General features: G+C 39.0%; 2 protein-coding genes and 1 long non-coding RNA gene across 3 annotated transcripts in view; 2 read left to right on the forward strand and 1 right to left on the reverse strand.

Moving 5' to 3' along the window:
- SLC26A7 (solute carrier family 26 member 7) overlaps positions 1 to 3,611 on the forward strand; it is a 112,877-nt gene extending 109,266 nt beyond the window's left edge. The window contains exon 19 of the mRNA XM_025433614.3: positions 562 to 3,611. Within this exon, the coding sequence (XP_025289399.1) occupies positions 562 to 597 (36 nt within the window). The 3' untranslated portion in view covers positions 598 to 3,611. The remainder of the gene's footprint in view (positions 1 to 561) is intronic.
- A 3,529-nt stretch (positions 3,612 to 7,140) lies between these two features.
- Positions 7,141 to 24,588, forward strand: part of LOC125753998 (uncharacterized) — a 28,935-nt gene continuing 11,487 nt past the window's right edge. Inside the window, exons 1-4 of the long non-coding RNA XR_007407143.1 lie at positions 7,141 to 7,264; positions 10,344 to 10,421; positions 10,785 to 10,957; positions 21,471 to 21,588. This is a non-coding gene — a long non-coding RNA (uncharacterized LOC125753998). The remainder of the gene's footprint in view (positions 7,265 to 10,343; positions 10,422 to 10,784; positions 10,958 to 21,470; positions 21,589 to 24,588) is intronic.
- Positions 20,990 to 22,726, reverse strand: LOC112650810 (elongin-C-like). Its single transcript, XM_035708323.2, has one exon. The coding sequence runs from the start codon at positions 21,386 to 21,388 to the stop codon at positions 21,098 to 21,100; it is 291 nt and encodes a 96-aa protein (XP_035564216.1). The 5' UTR covers positions 21,389 to 22,726; the 3' UTR covers positions 20,990 to 21,097.

The raw sequence follows: 24,588 nt of genomic DNA on the forward strand, positions 1-24,588 counted from the left end.
CCAAATACTGGGCTTTATAGTTAGTTTTAGAGCTGTTCCTAGAGCTTTGATTTCCTGAAAATTTTCTTTGACTTTGAATCATTCTGCTTTTCCTCATCCCTGGAACAGCATTTGGTGCTTCCCAGAGTCATCCCTATCCTATTCAATCACAACACTGTGTATTTACAAATTAAAATAATAATGCACTGATTATTATTACTATTATTATTATATACATTTATTGAATGTTCATTATATTGCAGGAATAGCCTAAGAGCTTTACCTATATTAGTTCATTAGGCTTGCCACAACCTTGTGAGGTAGAGACTATTATTTAACCTCTTTTAGAAATGAGGAAACTGAGGCCCGGGCAAATTATATCATTTGTAAGTGGAGAGAGCCGGTTTCAAAGGCAGCAGTCTGACCTTGGACTTGGAGCTTGCAGCCACCATCCTGTCTTGCCTCACAGAATGCCTGTCTGCTTAACTTGGCTGGACAGCTTGCATCAGCTGTTACTGTTCTTTGATTATAGTACCAATTTAAGCGTCGAACATGTGCTTATTTCTTCCTCTTCTATTTTAGAATTTGAGCAAACTCAGTGATCACAGTGAAGTCTGAGACCTTTTTCCTGCAATACAGCTCCTGCCTTAGTAACTGCCCTGAAGAGGCCATTCTCTGGCATTTTGCACAACCACTTTTGGCGTTGAGATCCTACGGATGACCTCTGCTTTAAGTATGATGTGACTTCATAACCACATAGCCACTGGTCAAGATTCACCAGCGGTTCTTTCTACTCTTTGTTAGTAAACAGATTTACTTAGTAGGTTACCGTATAGTTATTTTATAAAAACCGGTACGCATTTCGTTTTAGTGTACTGAAAGTTAAAACCTGAATTTATTTCCTTTGCCATGGTATTTTGTGTTTTATTTCTGTTTTGTTGTTAAGTCAACTTGCAAAACCGAGAAACCCTTTGTCATAAGAGATTTAGAACATTTGCAAGCCATTTGTAAAAACCCAGGATCATCTGTAACTAATACATAAAAACAACTTAGCAAATGTGCCATTTCCCCCTCCAAAAAACCAAAAAAGCCATTAAACATCGCTAAGATTAAATGTTTCTTTATACAATATGATACGAAATTCACCGAAATTAAGTCAAACAAAAATGAATGACAAACTAGAAGGCATTGTTCGTCATGTCTTTCCATGCAAGGAAGTCTTCAAGATTATTTTCCAGATAAGTATCCCAGTGAAACCAAGTTCTTGACATTAGTCTTTTTACTCTGAATATTAGAAATGCTTAGCCCTAAATTCTGCATTTCAACCCAATGAAGTCTGTTTTTACCTTACGTTTTATTGGAGCTGGAGCGTATGAAAGTTGCACCTTTTATATTTTGTTATAAATGATGTTTAGACGAGAAAATAAATACCACCAGTAGAATAGCTTTGTGCTATTCTAAAATACAATTATCTGTAGTAGTTTGGGACTTTCTTATTTCACAGAGACAGTCGATATAATGTAAGACATTTATCTCTCTATATTCATTTAGATAGATAAGTCTCCATAGTATGTTTTTCCTTTTCTTTTCCTAGAGTAGGACTTAGATATGTGATTATCTATAAACATGCCAAATCAACAGCATAATTGACAAACACCATAGGCCAGGGTGACTGGTATAAATTGTTGCTTTCATGCTTGTACGTATATTTTCAATCGTGTACAATTACCCAGGGTTTCATATTTTTATCAGACAATTTGATACAAAGAAATCTCATTTTCAAAGATAAGTCTGGTTAAGTTTGAAGGTATTGGAACTGTTCTTGAAATTACCAGTGTAACAGAGAGCCAGGTACTTTAAAGTGAATTTGAAAAGTAGGTTGAAAACAGAACTTAAAGACTGGTCATGTGGGTATTTTTGTGGGCATCTGTATGAGAATTTGCCTGCCAAGTGATATACTGTCCCTAGCAAATGTGTGGTAAACATTCATATGGCCCTTAATTTTCACATTAAACCATAGGTAGGACAATGTAATAAAATGAAGGGGAATAATACATGTTTTGAATCTCATAACTTACCTCCCCTGCCATTTCAATTTTGGTTGACATGAGCTAAAAAGAAAAGTCTTTGTCCTAAAGGAAGCCTCATCACATCCTTTCATCACTAAATTGGATTGAAGTGAGTGAGGACAACTTTCATTCTCTTTAAATATCATTCCAAGAAAAAGTGGAGGTAACAGGTGGAGGTAAAATTTCCTTAGAGAAAGGAGTTTCTGTCTGCTTTGTCCATTTAAACTATCCCAGTGGTGGATGGTGGCAACATTTACCATCCATAACCCATTGATGTTGGCACATAAAGGTGAGTCAAAGAAAGTTAAGGAAAGAAAATATATTTTGCTGTGTATAAATTGATATTTTGCTGTCCAGCTTTAGCCTATCACTGAATTCATGCACTGCAGGCATTTTATAATTTGTAAGAGATTGTGGGCCATGGATGAGCTCAAATTCATTACAGTTAATCAATGGATGCTTTGTTCTATTTTATTGTTAAAGATGACACAGTATTGTCTGAGCAGGTGTATTTGAATGCATTTCAGTATTTATAGTAGAAGTTTAGTGGATAAAACTTGAAAGCCAATAACTTAAGTGTCGAATGTTAATACTATTTTCCAAGTAAGGGAAGACCACGCACTGGGTAACGATCTTTGTTCTGTCTTCTTCTGCATGCCAAGGTCACAGTGACTTAACCTGGAAAAATTTATTGGAATTGAGTTCTGCGTGTCCAAAGTTGAATATGAGTTTTGTACACCCAGATTCTAAAATATACATATTTATTTCAAAGCAAGCATTAACAAAGGAACAATAATATGGTCTTGGTGCTAGAATGTTTCTGGTCATGTTGAATTATTTTTATGAGATCACCTTATTTTTATATATGATAAACTACTTCCGTATTACTTATTATGGTGAAATAAAATTAGAAAAAATTAAAACTGACCTATAAGAGTGTTGAGGACCTAATAGAGTGACATATATAAATTAAGCATAAAATATGAAACCAGGAAAAGACCGTTAACATTACATTTATGCAAATTAAATGCCCTTAAATTTTACCATTTATCTTTCATTTTAAAGGTTATTTGCCCCCGATTATATGATTCAAGTGTTACAAGGTCTAGCTTGAACTACTTTGTGGTAATTTATGTGACAGCTCTCTATTCTATCAATGCGTAATGTAATGAGGAAAGAGATCTTTCTTTTTTAATGAAAACATTAATGTGTTAATACCCTGTATGGATAATGTTTGACATTTAGTGGTTACCAAAATATATTAGTATGTTGTTGAACATACATATGCCTTAGAAATGCACGTTTCTGTCTTCTGTGGGATGATGATCTAATTCGATATAGCATATGCTTTTTGGCAGTGAGTTTGTTGCCAGATTTCAAATAGGGAGTTAAGTGATGCCTTCACAATCCAAAGATTTTTAGTTAAAAATCATGTAGTCTAATATGCCACATTTATTTTTTTATATTTTTCAATGCATTTAATTATCTCTTATAATTCTTTGTACTAACTCAGCATGTAACAAGCAATTTACAAGGAAATAAATTGAAATATGATAACTATTATGCTTGAATAGATTTGTGTCCATTATTTCAAAGTATTTACTCTCCTGCTAAGCAAATAATACATATTGCTTTCTTAGACTGACCACTGTGTGTTGAAAATTCTTGGAAGTATGAATTATTCTTGGTAATTTGTTCTTACGAAACATCAAGCTAGGATGGTAAGAATTATACCTTGATTTATGGGCTGCTAATAAGGACTTTTTTTGCTGCAAGACAACATGGAAACAATTCTCTTTCACTGGGTTTATTATTATTTTTGTTATCTTTTATGTTCTAATTTTAATTAATCTGTCTATGTTAATTTTTATTTGTTTGGATTCTTCCTTTATGTGTTATTGTTTGTCTTTCCTGAGTTCTGAGGCCAGGTTCAGTAGTCTTCAGCTTTTTATTTTTTTTTATTTTTATTTTTTAATTTTTTTTTTAGTCTTCAGCTTTTTAAAGGTTGCTGCTCCAAAGATAAGATAAGGCATGCTTTTAGGTGTTGGAGATACAATGGTGAATAAAACTACAAAAAAATTCCTGTCCTCATAGAGCTTACATTCTAACAAGGGAAAACAGGAAATAGATAAATTTAAAATATACGTATTGATCACATGTGCTAATAATAAGAATAAAGCAAGGAAAGAGAATAGGAAGGATGGTGGAGAGTGGGTGTCCTGGACAAGGTGGCAGGAACAGTGACCAATGGGAGGGTCTTAGTCCGTTCGGGCTACTATAACAAAACATTACAGACTGCAGGGCTTCAACAATAGACATTTATCTCTTAAAGTTCTGTGGGCTGAGAAGATAGGGATGAAGGTGCCAGTTTTTCATGAGAGCTCTTTTCCGGCTCTCGGAAAATGCAATGCTCTCGGCTTGCAAATGTCCACCTTGTTGCTGTGTCCTCGCATGGTGGAGAGAGGAGTGCTCTCTGGTATCTCCTTTTGTAAGGACAGTAATCCTATCACTTAGGACTTCACCTTTGTGACCTTATTTAACCATTATTATTTCCTTATAGGAATCTCACCTTATCTCCAAACACCCACATCTCACCTTGGGAGGGGGAGTGGTGGCGGGGAGGTAGGAATTCCACACATGAACTTTGGACGGCGACTATGGACAATACAGTCCATAGCAAGGAGTTACAGATTTCTTATACACTTGAAAAAAATTTTATGTCTGAGAAACAGGCTTCCTAGAATTTTATGTTTAATAAACTATAATGTTTTAATCACAAATTGTGTGGTTAAAGCATTCCAATACAGAGACAGTAGGCTGGCTTAGCCATTGCTAGCCATGTTAAGCACCTTAGATTAGGTTGTGAGTGAGGTGGTCAGAAATGGGTTGGTAGTGGACCAAAGGCTATTTAGAAGTTGCACAGCTGTATATTTTGGTGATGGTTCCTAATGATTAGCCATCTAATTAAAGGTTGAATTGAATCATTTAATTTCTTTTTAGCTATCATATGGTTTTAAAGCAAAAACCAACAGAGTCATGCTGAATTCTACCATTTGTCACTGAGACCAGCACAGAACAGAGTCTGAGCACTAACTGCAGTGAGAGGCTCCACTTTTTTTTGTTGTTGTTGCTGTTCTTCGGTTTGAGTTTGTTATTTATTTAAGAAAGGAAGGATGTTAGGTTACTGCAAACCACCTAATTGCTCTGAAATGATCTCCTTACTTTCTACTGTTTTAGCCACAGGAAGGTCATATTACTCTAATGCGTCTCCTTTTTGTTCTAAATTATAAAGGACCGCACTCTATCTAGCATAGGAAGCTTTGTAGTATTTTTTCCTTCTGGAGCCTCTGGTTCCTATGGCTGCATTTAGAAATTGGCTGATTAATAAATCCAGTAAGAATACATACTTATTAATTGCTACAGTAAAAAAAAAAAAAGCTTCAATAATAAAATAAATGAAAATTAAACTAAAATTCTATATTTCCTTTGCTTCTAGAGTTATTTTTTCCCTCTTGGTTTTAAAGTAAGTTCTGCCCTTGTGAGAATAGAAAAGTGAAGAAAGAGAGCCTCTTTTAGACTCTAATGTGTTTTCCAGACCAGCTTCCATATTTAAGCCCCCTGTTCCTATACCTCCTTATACTTTGATTTATATCCTACAGAGTTCCCAAGCTTCCCTATTTTCTTAAATTTATAGTAAGGGAATTACTGTTTAAATAAAGGTGCCTTTACTCAGGCTGACAAAGCCTGAGAGAGGGCAGGGAAGGGAGGGCAGGGAGCGCAGCACCCAGGCACTGGGTGGGTTTGGAGGTGAAAGAAAGATGCAGGATGAGGGCAGGGGGTCCGTGAGGAGGAGGATGGCTGACATGATTCACTCCATGGCGGTATGATTTCGGCAGGATCTGGATGTCTCCTGAGTCCGCTTATTTGCTTTACCAGCCTTTTAAGGGATTTGAAGTTCTCATCATGAGTCATTTATTGAAGCTGGACTAAACGTTCTAAGAAAGGAAAAACCATGTAAGCCATTGCCATGCATTGTGTTAGCCTTAGGAAGAACTAGTTCATCTCATCACCTTATAAGACTGTCATAGTTTTGATGGGGGAGGCTGGTTTGAAATTGTTTGGAACTCAGGGTGCTGCAGAGGGCAGGGTTAGGAGCGATGGTGTTGTGTTAGGATGCAGGCTGGTGTGCCCCGGGGGCAGTGGGTGGGGGGAGATGGCGATGTTGGGGAGGAGGGCTGAGCCTTATGCCCCTGGCATTCTTGGATGATCAGGGCCCTCCTTGTTCCTCACGCCAAAGACACAGACACAGTGGAAGTGGGGTTCATGAAGCCAAACAATTCTTCCCACATCGCAGCTTTTCCTGGGGCTTGGACCTATGCCTTTTGCTTTGGCTCTGGAATTAAAATTTGAGAATAGCAGTGTGACTGCCAAAAACGGGATTGACATAGCATTCTTGTCTAGTGTAAACCTTTTCTCTTTTTTTCAGTTGCCTCTCTTCACATTGCCAATGAAAATATTGAAGTAGTAAGGGTCTCGCTTGACAGAGTAGAGGTTTTATCAATTAAAACCAATCACATGATGGTGCCAAATTTCTCCTAAATCTTAGTCGAAATGTGATCCTTATGATATCTGCACCAGAATCACCGTAGGTATTTGCTAAATATGCGGATTCAAGCCTACTGCCCAAGACCCAGCGAATCAGAAGTTCTTTGAGTTGGGCTTGGGAAGTAAAGATTTTTAACAATCATCTCTCTGCTTTCGTTTTGCACCCTACAGTTTGGAATCATAGTCACAAAGGCTATCTTTAGTCTGATATTTGAAAGAAACCCTGTACTCTGTTAGGCACCTATGTGTTCATCGCTTGCTCTATTTAGGATTGTGCGTTGGCCGCTACGTATTGTAGATACGTCAAATTCACCATCGCTGTTGGTCAATATGAGTTTATGAGAGTCCGAAAGTATCTGAAACATATTATCCCTACTCATCTATTCCTGGGTGAATTTCCTAAGCCTGGAAGTTTGTATTTAATATCATTCATCAGGGAATATTTTAGTGTCCTTCTAGTTTCACAAATTTATACCATTTCTGACAGGTACTGATGCAGTCATGTAAGAAAATGGTCCCATCCTCCCGGCTGCTTCTCGCACATTGCCATTAGAAACATATTGTAAAAGAGAGAGCGAGAGAGATTTCCCTTCTAGCCTCAGGCTCCGTGGGTAATTATTTTCTTTCAACACCTTCATTGAAATTCCCTGTGTAATGCTACCAGAGTGAATTATAGTTAAACCTTTTATTCTGCACATATGGAACTGGGATAAAGAGATGGTGCCAGCAATATTACTCAGCTACTTTCAGTTTGGGGATTGAGGCTGATGTAAACCATCATAACTAGAGAGAAAATAATATTCAATTATGAATCACCGCCAGATGTGTGAATGTATGTCTTTGGGTTTCATTTTTCTAGAATATGCTTAGTGTAGTATATTTCCTATCTACTTGTTAAGTGGTTCTCTTTCTACGGGTAATAGATTTAATTGCCTTACATATTCCAAAGATCAAAAATTAATAAGATACGTATTTGGACTCCGTCTCACAATCAAAAAAAAATCAGAAATTGTTCTAAAGTAAATGTTATGTAACAATGTTCTGCAACCCAAGTCCCAGAGGCACTGTGAAGGAGGGTCCCCACTGCACAACTTCCAATGTGTCTCTTGTCCAGGGTCAACCATTCAGCTTGACACCAATGTGAGGGAGAGAGGGGGTAAAATAGAACAGGGCGTAATAATTGCTAGAAAAATTGCAATATGAGTGAAACTGGAAGGGTACCTAATATGTGTGGTCCTGACATCCTGGATCCCAACCCTGTGTTACAGACCACAAGATTGTGTGGTATCCAAATGAGGTAGCTGGAAGAGGATCACATCTCTCTTTTTTTTCTTTTGTTTTATCTCATTTTATAATTTAAATTCAAGATAACATGTAGTATAATATTAGTTTCAGGGGTAGAATTTAGTGATTCATTGGTTGCATATAACACCCAGTGCTCATCACAAGTGCCCTCCTTAATGACCATCATCCAGTTACCCCCTCCCCCTGATCCCCCTCCCCTCCAAGCGACTTCGGTCTGTTCCCTAGAGTTAAATGATCACATCTCTGCAGATTGGTGCCTGTAGCCTGAGGTGGGCCTCAAGGCTTTCACTTCTCTGTGCTCATCTACCATTCCTATTTTCCAGTATTTTCAACCCCCTTCTAAAACCCATTCCTAAGGGTCTTCCAGAGGTAACCATACCTCCACTTTCAGGAAGCCATTATTCATTTTATCCATCAATTTCCTACTGATCCTGCCACCTAAACATATATCCACCCAAGCCCTCATGCACGTGTATCGTTTGAGCGTCAGTGGATGAGTTCTCTTTCTTCTAATCAAGATTTAATCTGCCACATGGAGTTTTTCTCCTCCCTACCTTGCTTTGTTAGTTTTTTATTTTTTATTAATTCAAAACTTCCCCCTTGCCTTTCCATCTTATTCCATCAGTTAATTCTTTTTCCCAGTGTTTTCAACCTCTTTTACTTGATTGAATATAACCTTGGTCTATAAAGAAATCTTATTCCATTCTCTCAAAAAAAAAAAAAAAGAAAGAAAGAAAGAAAGAAAGATAGAAAGAAAAGTCCTCATCTAGCCCTGCTTGCTTTTTCTGCCTTTTCTCTCCACTTATCTTCAGCCTCTGCTGAATAAGTTCCACTCCAATGTGTTGAGATGGTAGTAGTCAACGTTTGCTGCTGAGTTAGTGACAAACAGGGCTAGACAGGGCTAGGTAGGGGGCCAGGGAATCAGGCTTACAGAAAAATCCCAAATGCTGAGCTGTAAGGAAACCAGAGATAAGGGAGCAAGCCAGACCACCCTCCCCTAGGTGAGGGCGGGGAGGGTGTTGTTTTATGACAGTCATCTGTGACCAACAAAGAATAACCAGACCCCAAAGAAGAAGTAAGCCATTGAAGATGTTATCACCAACCTTAACTCAAATCAAGACAGCACAAGAATCTTAAGGCCACAGGCTTCCGTGTCAGTTCTCAATAAAAGACCAACCCCACAACCCCTGTTGGGACACTTCTCACCCCTGAGAGCTTTCTCTGTATCTTTATGTAATAAACTTCTACCCCTTTGCTCACTCTCCTGTGTCTGTGAGATTCATTCTTTGACTCCGTGAGACAAGAAGCCAGCTCTCTCATCATATCACTGCCTCCACTTGCTCTTCTCTGGCCTTGGCTATCTGATCTTTTCCCCCCATCACAGTTTTAAAGGATTCTAGAAAAAAATCATCATTCACTTCCACATTCCCAAACTTAGTGGCTACTTTTCAATCCTCCTCTTACCGATTTTCTTTGCTTTTCATGCTCAACCACTGTTGACTTCTTAAAATCCTAATTACAATCCTACCTTTTACAAGCACCTGTCTAGCCGTCCTTCTCTAGAGATGAGATGGCTAGCTACCCTTATCCAAAATTTTTGCTCAACACTGGTGATGCCACACAGGCACCAAGAGTATTTGAAAAGGTTTATTACTTACATAATCAGCTTCCTGGTGAGCGTGGGGTGGGCCTCCCGAGCTGGTCAAAAATGATTTAAGAGATCAAGGGAAAGAGACTAGCCTGAGAATTTTAGGGTGGTTGGGGGTGTGGCTGGGGAAAAGGTTGAACTTCCCACCACAACAAAGGAGGAAACACCAGGCTTTCTTATCAGCTTGCCCAGATGTGGGGCAGAAGGAAGGAGTGAGGTATGACGCTTAAAAGCTGTCAGCAGTAGTCAGACATCAAAAATGGATTTATTTACTACAATTTCCCCAATTTCCATTAGATGCCCGCCTGTTCTTTCCCCTAATGTTATACCGACAATATTTTACCGAATTGCTCATTTATATGCTTTTAAAGTCATAGGCTATGTAGGAATTATTATTGTATTCCTGGCCCATTATATGTTATGGTTAATATGTGATTGTTGAAGGGATGAATAAAATGGTCAATCTATCAAAACCAAAACTACATGAAGATACTAAAAATTTAGGAATCAACTAAAGAAAAGAGGTTGGCATCTCTCTTTAGAAGACTCAGGGCCAGAGTGTGGTAGGGCAGGCTGAACAAGGTCAGGGGCTTGAGGTAAATCTAGACCCATAAACAGAACTTTCCTTATGAGAAAGTTCTTATCTCTGTTGAACAATTTAAACTTGCCAGTTTTTAATCACAATTACATTGCAGTTTCCTAACCTTACCTCCTATCGAACTAATCTCTGCTTTCAGGTGGAGTCAGTAGGCATCTCTAAGGTGCCATCTGAGGGGGAATCAGAAGCTTCCATTCTCCAAACACCTTGTCAATCTGTGAGTTCTCAACATGTCTGCTGATAAAACTCTTCTTTTCTCCTTAAGCGCTAATTCCGTATGTCTTCAGTAAAGATACTGCGCAATGCCCCCCTCCCCAGTCCACAGGAGATATGTTCTAACACCCCCCAGTGGATGCCTGGAACCACAGATAGCACCAAATCCTGTATACTTTGTTTTTTTTTTTTTTTCCTGCATATATATACCTACATGCCTATAATAAAGTTAAATTTAAAAAGTAGGCACAGTAAGAGATTAACAACACTAGTAATAGAACAATCATAACAATATACTATATAAAAGTTATATGAATGTGGTCCCCCTCTCCAAATATCTTACTGTGCTGTACTCACACCCTTCCAGAGATGACATGAGATGGTAAAATGCCTACTTGATACAATGAAGAGAAGCGAACAACCCAGGCATTGTGATGTGGTGTTAGGCTACTACCGACTTTCTGAAGGAGGAGCATCTGCTTCTGGATGGTGTATGATTTTGACCGCTGGTAACTGAAACCAGGAAAAGTGAAACCACAGGTAAAGGGGAAATACTGCAATATAAAAAGATAAAATCAAGATATTAACTCATCATTACAATTTACTATACTTTATTACCTGCTAAAAGCCCTGACCTGGGTCAATGGAACTTATAGGGTAGTAGATTTAGGATCAATAGAAAGATGAACTTTTTAGCAGTCAATTGTACTGTATTAATTATCCATTTCTTCTTCAAAAATTACTCCCAAACATGGTGAGTTGCCATTTCTCATGATTGTGTGAGGGGTTAGACTCTGCTGGTCTCCCCTGGGCTCACCCAGGTTACTGCGCACAGCTGGTGAGTGGGTCGGGGACTGGGCTCACCTAGGATATACCTGGTGAGTGGGCTCCCTTACCCACGTGGTGCACACTTAGGCTTCCTCATCAGCCTGGTGGTCCCAGGATTCTAAGAGAAGGAAGGCAGCAGCTACAAGCCCCTCTTGAGGTTTCAGCTCAAGAACTTAAATTATGTCCCTTCCACCACAAATCTGGCCCAGTTTCAAGCAAAAGGAGATATAGACTCTACTTCAGGGTGGGAGGAGCAGCAAAACCACTTTGTAGAGAGGGATGTGGGTAATGTTGTAGCCATGAAACAACATACCAGAGTCCACTTCTGATGACCCATATTACTCACATTCTTTCAACATGAAAAATATGTTTACTCTCATCCAGGGACTCCAAAGCCTCACACCAATTACTACACCAGGCTTGAAGTCTGGGATCTCTTGACTAGTGTCTTAGTTCAGTATGGGGAAAGCTCCTTAGAGACAGCTTCTTTTGATGCTGAGAGATGTGAACTAGAAACATAACTGATTTTCCAGCTGAACACTCAACGGAATATGGTAAGATAGGGGCAGAGTAACCATGATGGGCACCTGTGCTCAAAAACAGTAAGAAAGGAGCAAGGAACATAGCCAGCATCCAGGACTTGGTTTCAAATACCAGGGACAGGGAACCAGGGCTCCTTGGAGAAATGGCCGATTCTCCACTAGAGAACCTGGTTAGGGCTGGAGCAGTCTAACCATAAGAAAAAACATCATTAAAACTCAAGTTGAAGGTCTAAGAGCTCCAATTTGTCTTCAAAATACCTTCAAAACACAGCTCAAAATCGTTAAGGTTATCCAATGCAAAGAAAGTTTAACATACGTCACAGTGGGGGAAGCTAAGGAGACAGGTCAGTGACATGTATTGTGGCGCCCTGCGGGGTATCTAGACACAGAACCTAGAACAGTTGGGAAATCAGGACATGAGGAGAACAATAGTGGAGCTTGAACAAACTTTAATTAATGGTTAACGTACCAACCATGGTTCCTTAGTTGAGACAAATGCTTCGTGGTTTTGTAAAATGTTAACAGTTTGGGAAAATGCATGAAGAGTAGATGGGAACTCTGCATTATCTTTGCAATTTTCATGAAATATGAAAACTCCTCTAAAATTAAAAAAAAAAAAAAGGTTAAATGAAAGTAAAGAAGGGAAGCGAATAGTAGTCAGGATTTTGCAGTAATCCTGAAAGGCAGTTGGGTATGCATCAGCAGGTTGCCCTCCCAAGAGGGCAAGGCTTATTCCTTGACCAGGGTCAGTGCTGCAGCCTTTGGGGGAGGGGGAACTTGTGAATACGTGGCTCTCCCATCTTGGCTCTGCGCTCCAGCCTTTTGGTTCTGTTGGCCAAGATGACTTCTCTTTTCGATCAGAAGTCACTGGTGTTTGTAGCTGAGCAGCTGTCTCAGCCTGCTTCTTTTTTGTAGGAAGTGGAAGATCCAGGGGACTTTTAAAAATTCTTATTTAAATCTTCTTAACCATTTCTGTTCCTTTTGGTCCAAGGAGGCAAGGTTTGTGCCAGTACCATTCCCTTAAAATTTACATAAACCTTACGAGGATTGATGTCATGCCTCAAAGGTGACATCCAGGGTTCTTTTGGGCATATAAAAGTGCTGTGGGAGGGGCACCTGGGTGACTCAGTCAGTTAGGTGTGGGCCTTTGGCTCAGGTCATGGTCCTGGGGTCCTGGGATGGAGCTCCATGTCTTAGGGCTGGCTCCCTGCTCAGTGGGGAGTTGGCTTTTCCCTTTGCCCTTCCTCCACTTCCTGCTTTCTCTCTCAACTAAATAAAATCTTGAAAAAATAAATAAATAAAAGTGCTGTGGGATAACACACTTCCAAATTTTAGAAAGCTTTTTTGACAATTATGAGTCCACTCAACTGAAGTTTTTCTGAGATCTTAACAAAGGGTTTTATAACCAGACTTCCCAAGAGTCTTCTGTGGGAAGGAAATGTTTTGTAATTCAACCCAGCAATCCCTAGGTCTTCTACATTTCCTCTAAATTCTGCTTTCCAACTGAGAAGTTTTCTCTTCGTTCAGCTCTCTTCCCTCATCTGGTGCAACTAAAACAAAAGGCAAAAGCAAAAAACCAAATGGCACTGTCAACAGTGCCTGACTCTCCCCTTAGCCAGACCATAAACTCATTTTCTATATTCCAAGTTGCTGTGGACAGTATTGTCTCAGTTGTTCTGTCTCTATATAACTGAGTTACCTTTTTACCAGGCTCTAACTGTGCATCCTCACTGCTCTTCCGACTGCCACTAATAAGCCACCATCCAGTCCCCTTCTCCTCCTTCCCACCTGCCAACTCCCACTCCCCAGTTTGTGACCTACCGAAACGATTAGTTGCCGCTGCCCTGTCTCATGAATTTCTTAGCAAAATTCTTTGGCCAGGATATCTGCATTGAATCCCCTCTCCTTCCTTGACAAGGAAATGAAAAGGTGCAGCAAAGAAAAACAAATAATTATAATAACCCTAACTTAAGCACTGTTAAAGGGCAATGAAACTTGTCCAGAGATTATTCTCTCCTTCACTTTGATCTCCAGAGGAGGCAAATAGACAATGAAGATGCCTAAACTGATTGAAGATAAAGAGTTGGATGTATTCCTAGGTTATGAGGTAAACCCAAGCGATTCAATTTATAAGATGGTGTCTAAGATGTTCAAAAGTGAAATTTAAATGGTCACTGACTGGTGACTTGCTGTGGCAGCATTGTTTAAAAACTTTACAAGTATCATATAATTTAATGTGTAAAGCAACTTTATGAAGTAGAAAGTCTCATTTGGAGTTTATCTTTTTAAATACTGGTTAAGATGTCCAAAAAATCTGAACATTTGTCTTTAAACATTTCGAGAAGATCCACATTTTCTTCTCTGTGTTTATGTCTATGTGTATCTATTTATATTCTAAGGGCAAAATCAGCTGGACTTGTACATGATTTTGCTTCTGTTTGTGCCTTTTCCCTATCTATGTCACTGGTTTATATCAAAGGCCAATTTCTAAAAGTTATGGATTTACAGAGCTTGACATCATTAGTTTTCAAAGCACAATGTACAAATTTAGAGATAAGAATCTTGGACCATTAAGGGAGATAAGAGTGTATTTAAGAATCTTTCCTTCTGCTCATTTTTCCTATAGTGGTGAAATAAAGATGGGATTGAAAAAAATAGAAGATCATATTATAATATTGTCTTATATCAACTTTTCTGTGGAAACTTTGTAAGTAGCATTTCCTACCGTGGAAACATGCTTGGGTCCAGTGACGTGGAGAATGCTATGTTACCAAATATGTAAAAGCCAATGTATGAGTAGTCTATGGGCTTCTTTAAAATTTCCCAATATCCCAAAGGTCAATGACAATGGTCCAATGTACCATAAGGACACGACCCAAAGTCACAAAGGAGCGAGGTAATGGGAAATAAAAGCTAATAATTGTCCTTACTGGGTTGTACTTTTGGTAGAGGACACTGTCTTAGTCAGCTTGAGGTACCATAACAAAATACCATTGTTTGGGTGGCTTAACCAATGGGAATTTATTTCTCAGAGTTCTGGAGACTGGAAGTCGAAGATCAGGGTGCTGGCAGGGTCAGTGCCTTGTGAGGAGAGCTCTCTCCTTGGGCTACTGATGACTGCTTTTCTCAAGTCCTTGTGACCTTTCGAAGGAAAGGTCATGCACTAAGGTGCATGAAGGTGGTGAGAGAGAGGTAGGAAGAAAACTCTGCTGTCTCTTCTTACACTTAGTCTTGTCTTGAGGGCTCTACCCTATGACTTCATCTAAACCTAATTTCCTCCTAAAGGCTCTGCCTTCAGATTTCATCATATGGGAGGCTAGGGCCTTCAACATATGCATTTGGGGGAGACATAATTCAGTCCATAGCAGAGACTATAGTTTCCTCCTCTTTCTCCTTCCTTCCTTCCTTCCTTCCTTCCTTCCTTCCTTCCTTCCTTCCTTCCTCTCTTTCTCCATATATCACAGTAGCTGAAAGTTAGAAGCTCCAGTAAAATAGAATGATGATTCCTTTTAGGTTCCAGCCAAGGCCCCACCTAACAAAGCCTCTCTTACCTAACCTCATGTGGTTTTAGCCCTCTCAAGGTGTTAGAACAGGGTGAAGTTTTTATTCCCTAGGCTGGTATGCAGCTAGAGCTGTAAATCCGGTGGAAGGGTTTTGCATTTTCCTTGCTTGATCTGCTTGACCACCAGTTACAGTAGTGCTACTAAGCTGGATGCAGCTGATTGGTGCTTAAGGGCAGTAGTAGCACTAAAGCAACGCTGAAAGGATTGTGTATTACCAAGATTGTGATTGTGAAAGAGACCTAAAAAAACCCCACACAAAACAATCTTAAAAGTCTATATCAAACTGATACTGCAAATCTGTGAGACCTATCAAATGGGCACATAATGGTTAAAATCATAGTCTGAAGCCCTACAGAACCAGTTTTGGATCTTACCCAGACATTGACTCTCTGTGAGGGTGCATTGTCTTCAGTAAGCTAACAGGAGGATCACTCATTAAGTGAAAGAATTAATTCGAGGCAGTTAGCACATTTTTTCCCATCCAATGAATGTTTGTGGAGTACCCACCATATGCCAAATTCTTGCTTATGTGCCGGGTATAGATCAGTGAATGAAAAGGAGCTGGGACCTAACTTTGTGGTGCTTTACCCTAGTAAGGAAGACACAAAACTAAGGCAAGACAACATGCAAATAAATCCTTGCAAATCAAGAAAATGCCCTAAAGAGCAAAGCAAGGCACCACCAAGGTAGGGAACAACACAGCCAGGAAGGAAGAGGGTGGAAGAGGGATTACGGGAGACACTTGGGAGTCTACTCTGGCTGAGGCACTGCAGGAAGGCTTCATGGCAGAGACCGTTTTTAAGTGGGACATTATGGAGGAGAGGATGACACCCAAACCAAAAGCAAGGGTAGGGTGCGGGAAGCAGATCTGGGAGGATTTCAAGAGGAAAAATCAAGCACAAAACCTCAGTAGGAAGAAAGAGCTAAGTGTTAAAAGGCTGAGAGAACAAAAGGATAGCCCCTGGGGATGGTGGGGGCCCCCAGAACAAAGCCTGGCAGGGAGGAAGTGTCTACAAATGCTTTTAGTTTTTATTCTTGACGTTTTTGTGAGGAAAAAAAGAAGACAATGTATTAAGAACATCGAGTAAGCTGCTTGAGCCATAATAGGTGCTCAACCAATAGAGTATCTTGGTTTTGTTACTATTTTTAGCAGTACTAGTAGCCTTGATCTCTTCTGAAAACCAGCTCATGCTTCACGCATCTCCTTTTGCTCATGCTCTTATGTATCTTGATTTCTGTCCCAATCTCTGACTCTTCCTGGTGTTGTTTATTCTTACCTTCAGTCCCTATTAAGCTGTCATACCCTCTAGATACCCTACCCAGAGTTGGTAGCCCCTTTGGAAGATTTGTTTCTCCAATAGATTTGCGTCATTTACTACGTTTTTGTTTTGTTTTGTTTTGTTCATTTACTAATTTTTTTTTTTTTTTTTTCAAGAGAAGTGGTTAAAGGAAAATAATTTAAAACTCAGGTCAGTCTGACCAATGCCTCGTGTTTGGTATGAAGAGCAACCACCATTCCCGTGACAGTCTGGGAAGGAAGAAATGGGAGCCCTGCCCCAAGTGAGGTCCAAGAACCCTCCTCCTCCCAAAACATGGTTTGTCTGTCTCCAGCCACAGAGAGGCCTGTCCCTCTCTCCAAACCATCACGAATGATTGATTTGAGATTCTGGATTCTTCAGAGTTTCTTCCAAATGAACAAAAGACAGTCCGCTTGGAGTCTTGGTGGCATTTTAGTCAGCCCTTTAATGTGATTCTAATGGTTTGTGTGTGTGTGAGAATTCACAGTAAATTCATTATGAAAACCCATTTACCACAGGGTTGACACCAGCAAAAGCCTGAGGCAGCTCAGGGAATTGTGGGACACGACATCTGTTTCAGTGAACATAACTCAGGCATTCCACATCCGTGCTCGCTCATTGGTGCTTAATAGCTTCTTGCACAGCTCTTTTTCTCCTCAGGACATACACATTCAGACACAGAAAACCATAAAGGCCAAATGTCTTCTTTAATCCTCTGAGGCTTAGCTAGCTAAAAGGAAACTGTCAAGAGCCATAGCAACCCTCTATGTGAAAAGAAAAGAATCATCATCATCATTAATAATATTAATAATAATAGGTAAAAGGAAGCTAATATGCTGGTTTAATACACTTAGGAATCTACCCTTCTCAATTTGGCTGTTTTGGGGTCCGATTTTTATGCATATTTAAAATAGAATGTGTAATTTGACCATACCTACTTTGTTATGATTTACTGTTAATAACTTTGCTGAAGTGTAAATGGCCTCACATGCTAATTGGGTGTGCTTCCTGTGACATATGCAAACTGACTTAGAAACTAACATATGCTGTTATTACTCATAATAGATCAGCTTTGTCTGAAATATTTGTGCCCAAAATTACCATTTGGCATGTCTTCAAATTCAAATCCACCTTCTGCCCTGAGATGAAATTCAAGGATTTGTTTTCTGGTTGTGTGTGTTTTTTTTTTTTTTTTTTTTTTTTTAATATTTTGGAGACTGCTTTCACTGCTACAATAAGGAGTGTTCAGTGTTTACATTATAATGACTATTTATGGGGGTTTAATATGTTGCTTGTTGCAAATTGCATCCGACGGAAACTTGGCAAAATGGCACCGAGATGTGGGACCACATTCAACTATATTTAACATCGTATCAGGCGGTTGATCTTTTGAAAATCTATGGTGTTAAATGATACTTAACATAATCTTACATACTCTTTCCATCTTTTGCTTTGTAGAAGTTAAAAATGGTGCTGAGTGTTACAGTAATTCTGCAGGGGAAAAATGTGTTTTCTGGTTGTCAACAGTTTACTAAGGTATGGAACGGGAACAATGAGAAAACCTAAAATCAACCTGCTTGTTTTGAGACTGTTAATGTCTTGTAGATTGCTACTGGGTTTTTGTATATTTGTATCATCTGTTATGATGCCTTTCTGTGGCTGAGTGGAGGATGGAGGCAGAAACTGAGCTGGAAAAAAACACTGTAGATGTTACTTACAAGAGCCAAAGTGAAAAGGTTAGTTTGCATCACAGAGAGCGTTTTCCACAGTTCCAATCCAGTTTGAAATATTGTACTAAATTGTAAAGGCTAATTAGCTAGGTAATTCCGGATGGGTGGGAATGGAAGAAGTAGGTTCTTTCTTTATTATTTTACAAACTTTAATTTGTATAAAGGTGAACTGTTTTAGATTTTCAAGAGAGTTAAGATCATTGAGTTAGAATCGGATTATCTCAACAATGGGCATCTCCATTTACTTTTAACTTCAAAGAAAGATTGTGGTTTCCCATAAATACCATTGTTAGGGGAAGCAGTTCATCATGAGCCCTGATCATCCCTGTGTGTTCGTGTATATAGACCACAAGGTATATCCATCCCTTGATACTGAGCAGTCTTCATAGTTAGCCACATGGGTGACTACGCAGGTGCAGATGGCCACAGCAAGACCTCCATGACCATCATGCTCGCACTCTTAGGGAGGGGACAGGCTTGTTTACTACTTGCTCAGGAGCATCGATCTGGGCCCATGGTGTCACCCATGGAACTTGGGGACCCAGGTTTTGGCACCACCCTGCTGATGTTCCTGCTGGGTGCTATGCTGTGAGTAATACACTGTCTCCTCTACATTTGGCATCTAAGGAATGGTTTCAGATTTATTCCCTCCTTTCTTCCCTGAGGCTGAGACTCTTCCCTGACAAATGTATTTTGAAAGATCCTCCAAAAAATTGTTTTGATTCTGATCATTTAAAAATTGTATATTGGCAAATAAAATGTAATCAACAATGGAATGTATTTCAAATAGATGGTACAAACCTTGCCCTTATTATTAAAAATTATTATCAACTTGTGAGAGAAGCGTTAAAAATAACTCCCATTTACTGGCATCTATTATGTACATTTTTCTCATTTATTGTCTCAATAGCCTTATAAGCTGCTGTTTTTGCACACCAGGGAAATTAGACATAGCCTGTGCAACAACCTGCCTATGTTAGATGGCTTTGGAAGCCAGATCTGCTGGGCTTTAAATCCAGCGTCTATATTCAGTCACTTTACGACCAATGACTTCTGTTAAGTATTTTATGATTAGTTTTATTTCCTGATATAAATTTTATGTGCTCAAACGTTTATTCTTAGAAGTATAGTCTTCTACCTCAAGGTGTGGCTCTTCTACACTTTTTACTCTATTGCACTGTTGTTCTGAAACACTAAGTCATACACTTGGAATAAAATCAGGATTTTAAGTCATAATTTGAGCCTTACTTAAGTATCATGGGACCTGGGCTGTTTCTAATAAATAAGATAAGATGTTTCAAATAAACTTGATTGTTCATACTAGTAAATAACTAGATAGCCCAGAAAGACTGAAATTATTTTAAATAAACTGAATCGTGGTGTATTTAATTTGCTTCATTTTTTCATACAATAGTATCTAGTTTTGCCAGACTCCTTGACGCTATAGATAAATGAGTAGAAGCTACGCCAAGCAAAGGACCAGATGGCCTGAGGTGGATGGGGAGGAGTAGTCCTGTTGGGCATATTTGATAACTTATGTTTAGGGTTTTGTGCTTTTTTTTTGTTGTTTTTTTTTTGTTTTGTTTTGCATTTCTAATGCCCCTGGCTGGATCTGCTACAATAACATAGTTATAATAAATAAAGCAAAAACAGCTGATTCCACTAAGTCAATCTGATTACATTTTAAAACTTTACTTACTATCAAATTTTCTGACTGCATGCAAATCATTAATACATAATTGAACATCTATCGGGGCTCTTGTAGCACTTAGGCTAAAACTTTATGAAATAAAAAGAGGTTCTGAAATATACTGTGGGACGGAGCAGCGGTGGACTCCTGGGAACAAGTAAGGATACTTCCAGAATGCTGCTTTGGAGAATCAGTGTCTTAAAATTGGAAAGTTCTGAGCACTTGCAATTCTCAAGCTAGTGCCTGAAAAGAAGAGACGTAGGAGTTCCAGTTATATAAGATGGATTCTGACTCTGCGTACAGAAATAGCCCAGACCCGCCTGGTTGCTTGAATCCACTGCCCTCAGGCATTGCAAATGGGGGAGAAGGCAGGACTAAGGCTCTGTGAGATCTGGAGCCTACAACACTATTAGAAGTATTCTCTTAATTCAGAAAAAGATGACCAAATTAGGTGTGTAACTAGATACTTATTTAGAATGAGGGAAAAAATTAAAATTAAATCACATTTTAAAAATATGACAAAACTGACAAATATCACAAATACCATCAAACCCAGAAAAATAGTATTTTTAATCAACTCACTTCTGCATTTACTTCCATACTATTTTTTATTTTTTTTATTTTTTTTATTTTTATTTTTATTTTTTTCTTTTTTTTTTTCATACTATTTTTTAAACCTTTTTTTCTTTGCTGTGTACTCTTTGATCACCTTCTCATATGACAGCACTCATGTAACATTTTATTTATTTATTTATTTATTTATTTATTTATTTTACATTTTTTTCAAGAGGAAAAAAGAAAATTCATTATTTCCTTTAACAGGGTGGAGTAAAATTTGTATTTTTGTGTTGATAATATTTAAAATACTTTAGATTCCCAATTTGATATTAAAAATGTCACATGGACATTTAGTGTAGTTGTCAAAGTTGTGAAAATGTTTATCAAAATATCTTTCATGAAAAAATTACTAACTGAATTATAGCTATTAAATGCTGAAAGAAGGTAACAGTTTATTAAGATTTATCTTATTTAACAATCTGGGAAGTTGGCAGCCATTAGCAGTTCCCCTGCAATTTTAGGTGCAGTGGGGAATTCAGGAATCTCTGTGGAGTTGTTAGTGTAGCCAACCACATAGCTAGAACACACATGTACTTTTGCTAGCACACATGAAGAGTTTGCTCTAAAACTGACTTCTTTAATTTCATTCTCAGCAAATTGACCCAGGCCCCTCAATATGGCTTTTATCATTCTGGACATGAGTACATGTTGTCTTTCTATAATAAATTCATGATCATCCAAAGGTACTGATTTGACATACATGGCATCAGGGCCTTAACAGCTACGATGGGTTTTGTCTTCTCCACCCAATATGTTCTGATGAAATTCCGCTTTACTTCCACAGGAACTTTTGTGGTTTCCTGGTGAGGCCAGAACACTGAGTCTGTCGCCTGCTTCCATCTACAGAAAGTCTGAGTACTTGATTATCCTTGTCACTGTGTTCATATTGGCTATATCAGCAGGTAACTTCTGCTTTTAAAAAATGTTTTATCATGATTACTTCTTTTCATTAATTGGATTCTCAAGCAAACCAAGTGCCTACTTATTATTTCTATTTAGAAATGATCTCTTCATATAAAAAATGTTGATATTATATGAATTTTTGTTGTGCTGCAACTCAGTTTTCACCATAGAATCTTTTCCTTGATTTCCTTTCACATACTTTTGGTTCTCTATCCTACACCACTGATTTTTATCTGAGTTTTTAAACTTACTTTGTGTGCAAATTTTAAAACAGAAAAAAATATAAAGCCAAATTATCTGAAATGTCTATTTGTTTTCTTGAAACTTCCCAGAACATCCCTCCAAATTTCATTTATTATGGCATATTCCCAATTTAATTTTTCTGTAGCCAGGTCCCAAAAGATAGTCACAGCCATGCTGAGGTGAACTGCTGAAGATGAAGTGTGATGAAGGAGTAGTAGGCATGGAAAGAGACACCAGTCTTCATCAGTTGAAATTAATATGTTTCACTTTTGTAAAATGTTGAAACAAAAACTTCAAACATGTGAACACATTGCCGAAGTCTTTCTCAGGCCCTTGAAAGGACTCTGAGACTTCAAACTTCAATAGCTTCATGGTAAATGGTCCTCTGCTGCCCACCCGAGCACAGATCCAGCCATGGGCAATCCCAAGAGCATATGAGCTTGAGGTTGTAGATGGCTTCCATGATAATACATTCCAGAACCTTAGCCTTGCATGGGACAGAGAAAGAGGTAAGGGAAGGTACGTTAGGCCATTTCACCAAGGACTGGATCAATTTTGAAAATTGGCAAGAGTGATAACTTAGGCTCAGGGGAAGATGGTTGTCCCTTCTGTTTACTAATGAAGTAATAAACCAATAGTGCAAAGAACAAATATGTGAGTAAAGGCACATTGCTCTTTAATGTTCCCTATTTCCTTGCTACGGCAGCCTGAAGTTTACTACTCAAAATCGGATGACTCTCAGTGCCAGAAGCCTGAAAGCCTCTAATCTTCCCTCAGTTACTCCCAGGAGAAGGGTAACTCAAATGCCCACTGCTCTGTTGGGCCTACTGTAGGCCTGGCCCTGTTGTACCTACAGAGAGGAGAGAATGGGCCAAAGTTAAGGCTTCTAACACAGGTTAGGGTGGTCAACAGGCCTGGCTTTTCTGAGACTGTGGGGTTTCCCAATGTAGGTGTTAGTTAAAATCAGGAGAGTCCCAGGAGACTAGGGGTAACTGGTCATGCTAAATCAGAAAGGCTAGTCCTCTATGTGGAGTCCTATATCACAACAATTCCTAAGGATTAGAACATGGGTTGTGGAGAAATCTAAACTGAGTCTGAATCCAGTTTTTAGTCATAGATCTTGGGCAAATTGGTTAATATTTCTGGGCCTCATTTTCAAACTGGAGATGGCAATGAGTATAATGTAGAAGTTTTGTGAGGAATAAATTGCTTACTAAATCTAAGGATCCTAGTATAGAGTCTGATATTTGAAAACCGGTGGCTCTCATCAATATCACCCACATTATCATCATCCAAAGAGTTAGGTCAGGGGGTGGAGGTGGATCTAGGAGCAAATTTCAACCGATGGTGATATTTTCAGCCAGGTAAATCGCAGCATCAAGACTCATCGAATCTTTCCAAATGAAAATAGAGTCTTTAAGCATCTCTTGGGGTTATTAGAGAATAGGTTTCAGTCTTGAGGAAAGGAACTGGCAAGAACTAGGAAAGTTAAACATGTTTAAGCAAACAGGCTGGTTTCCTGGTAGCACTTTAGCTCCATTAAGGAATTGGAACCACAGTCAGAAAGCTGAAGCTGGTTTGAATCTTGCCTTTGTGTCTATGGGTGACGAATGGTTCTCTGTATCTATCCTGTAGAAGAATTTTTAAAAGAAGATTACTACTAATGAATGTGGAATCCCTAGCACTGAGCCTGGCTCTGGTAGGCACTGAATAAGTGAGCAATCTACACTTGCTATAGGCACAAGGGTGATACAGATGAACATCCTTCAGCCTAGTAAAGCTTAGGTGTCATGTACCACTTCTAGAGCCCATGACTAGTGAGCCAGTTACCCAGCTGCCTTAGCGCAAGGCCTGCAAAGACCTGTTTTGGCCAATTGCACATAGATCCATCTATTCTTTGTTGCCAGTCTGGATGTCAAAGTGCCTGAGATCTGCTCCCAAAACAGAACTTTGATATAAAGTGTACATATTCCAGTGATCATCTGGGCTCTGAGATCCTAGTCAGAGTGCCAATCAGGCTATCAGGAAGCTCTAGACGTAGATGTGTGAGGAAGTCCTAAAGCAGGGGCAGTGTCAGTGACATAGAAATCCTAAACTAAGATATAGGTTTCTGTAGGGCAGAAGTTGTGATCTCTCTTCCAGCAGTGGCAATTCCATCCCAAGATGGCAATAATTCCTTACTGGTGCTGCTGCTGGTGGAAGCTGGGCTAGCAAGTATCTTTTAGAAGCTGGAGAAGGAAGAGGATCTAAGTTTCATTGGACAGATGGTTGGCTTCATGGAATAATTGGGCAGAGTAAAGACACAGGATTCCACAGATTTGTTTAGATAAAGGAAATATCCTTTGGTTCAGTTGTGGGAACTATTTTGGATCTGGAGGGGGAGAAATTGGGTGAGAAATATATCTGTGATAAGACAGCTTATTTCTACCCTACAGCAGCAATTGCCCTTATTGGGTTGTGCTTACCAGTGTTGAGAATTCCAGAGAAGCATGCTTTTGGCAAAACTGAGGGAACTACTTGTGTCAGATAGAACTGAGACCTCCCAGAGAAGAGCATTCCTAAGGTCCTTGGGAAAAAATATGTTCATCAGTAAACCTACTAATTTATAAACTTCAAGAGAATAAGGATAATGCCTGGTTCATTCTCTACATCCATAGCCCTACCTCAAATATCTAGTGTGCTGACAAGCTTGAATAAATATGTTCAATGGTTGAACGAAGAAATTAGTGAGCAAATATATTGATTTTCAAGGATTC

Source organism: Canis lupus, chromosome 29 (genome assembly GCF_003254725.2).
Source record: "Canis lupus dingo isolate Sandy chromosome 29, ASM325472v2, whole genome shotgun sequence".
Classification (NCBI taxonomy): Eukaryota; Metazoa; Chordata; class Mammalia; order Carnivora; family Canidae; genus Canis; species Canis lupus.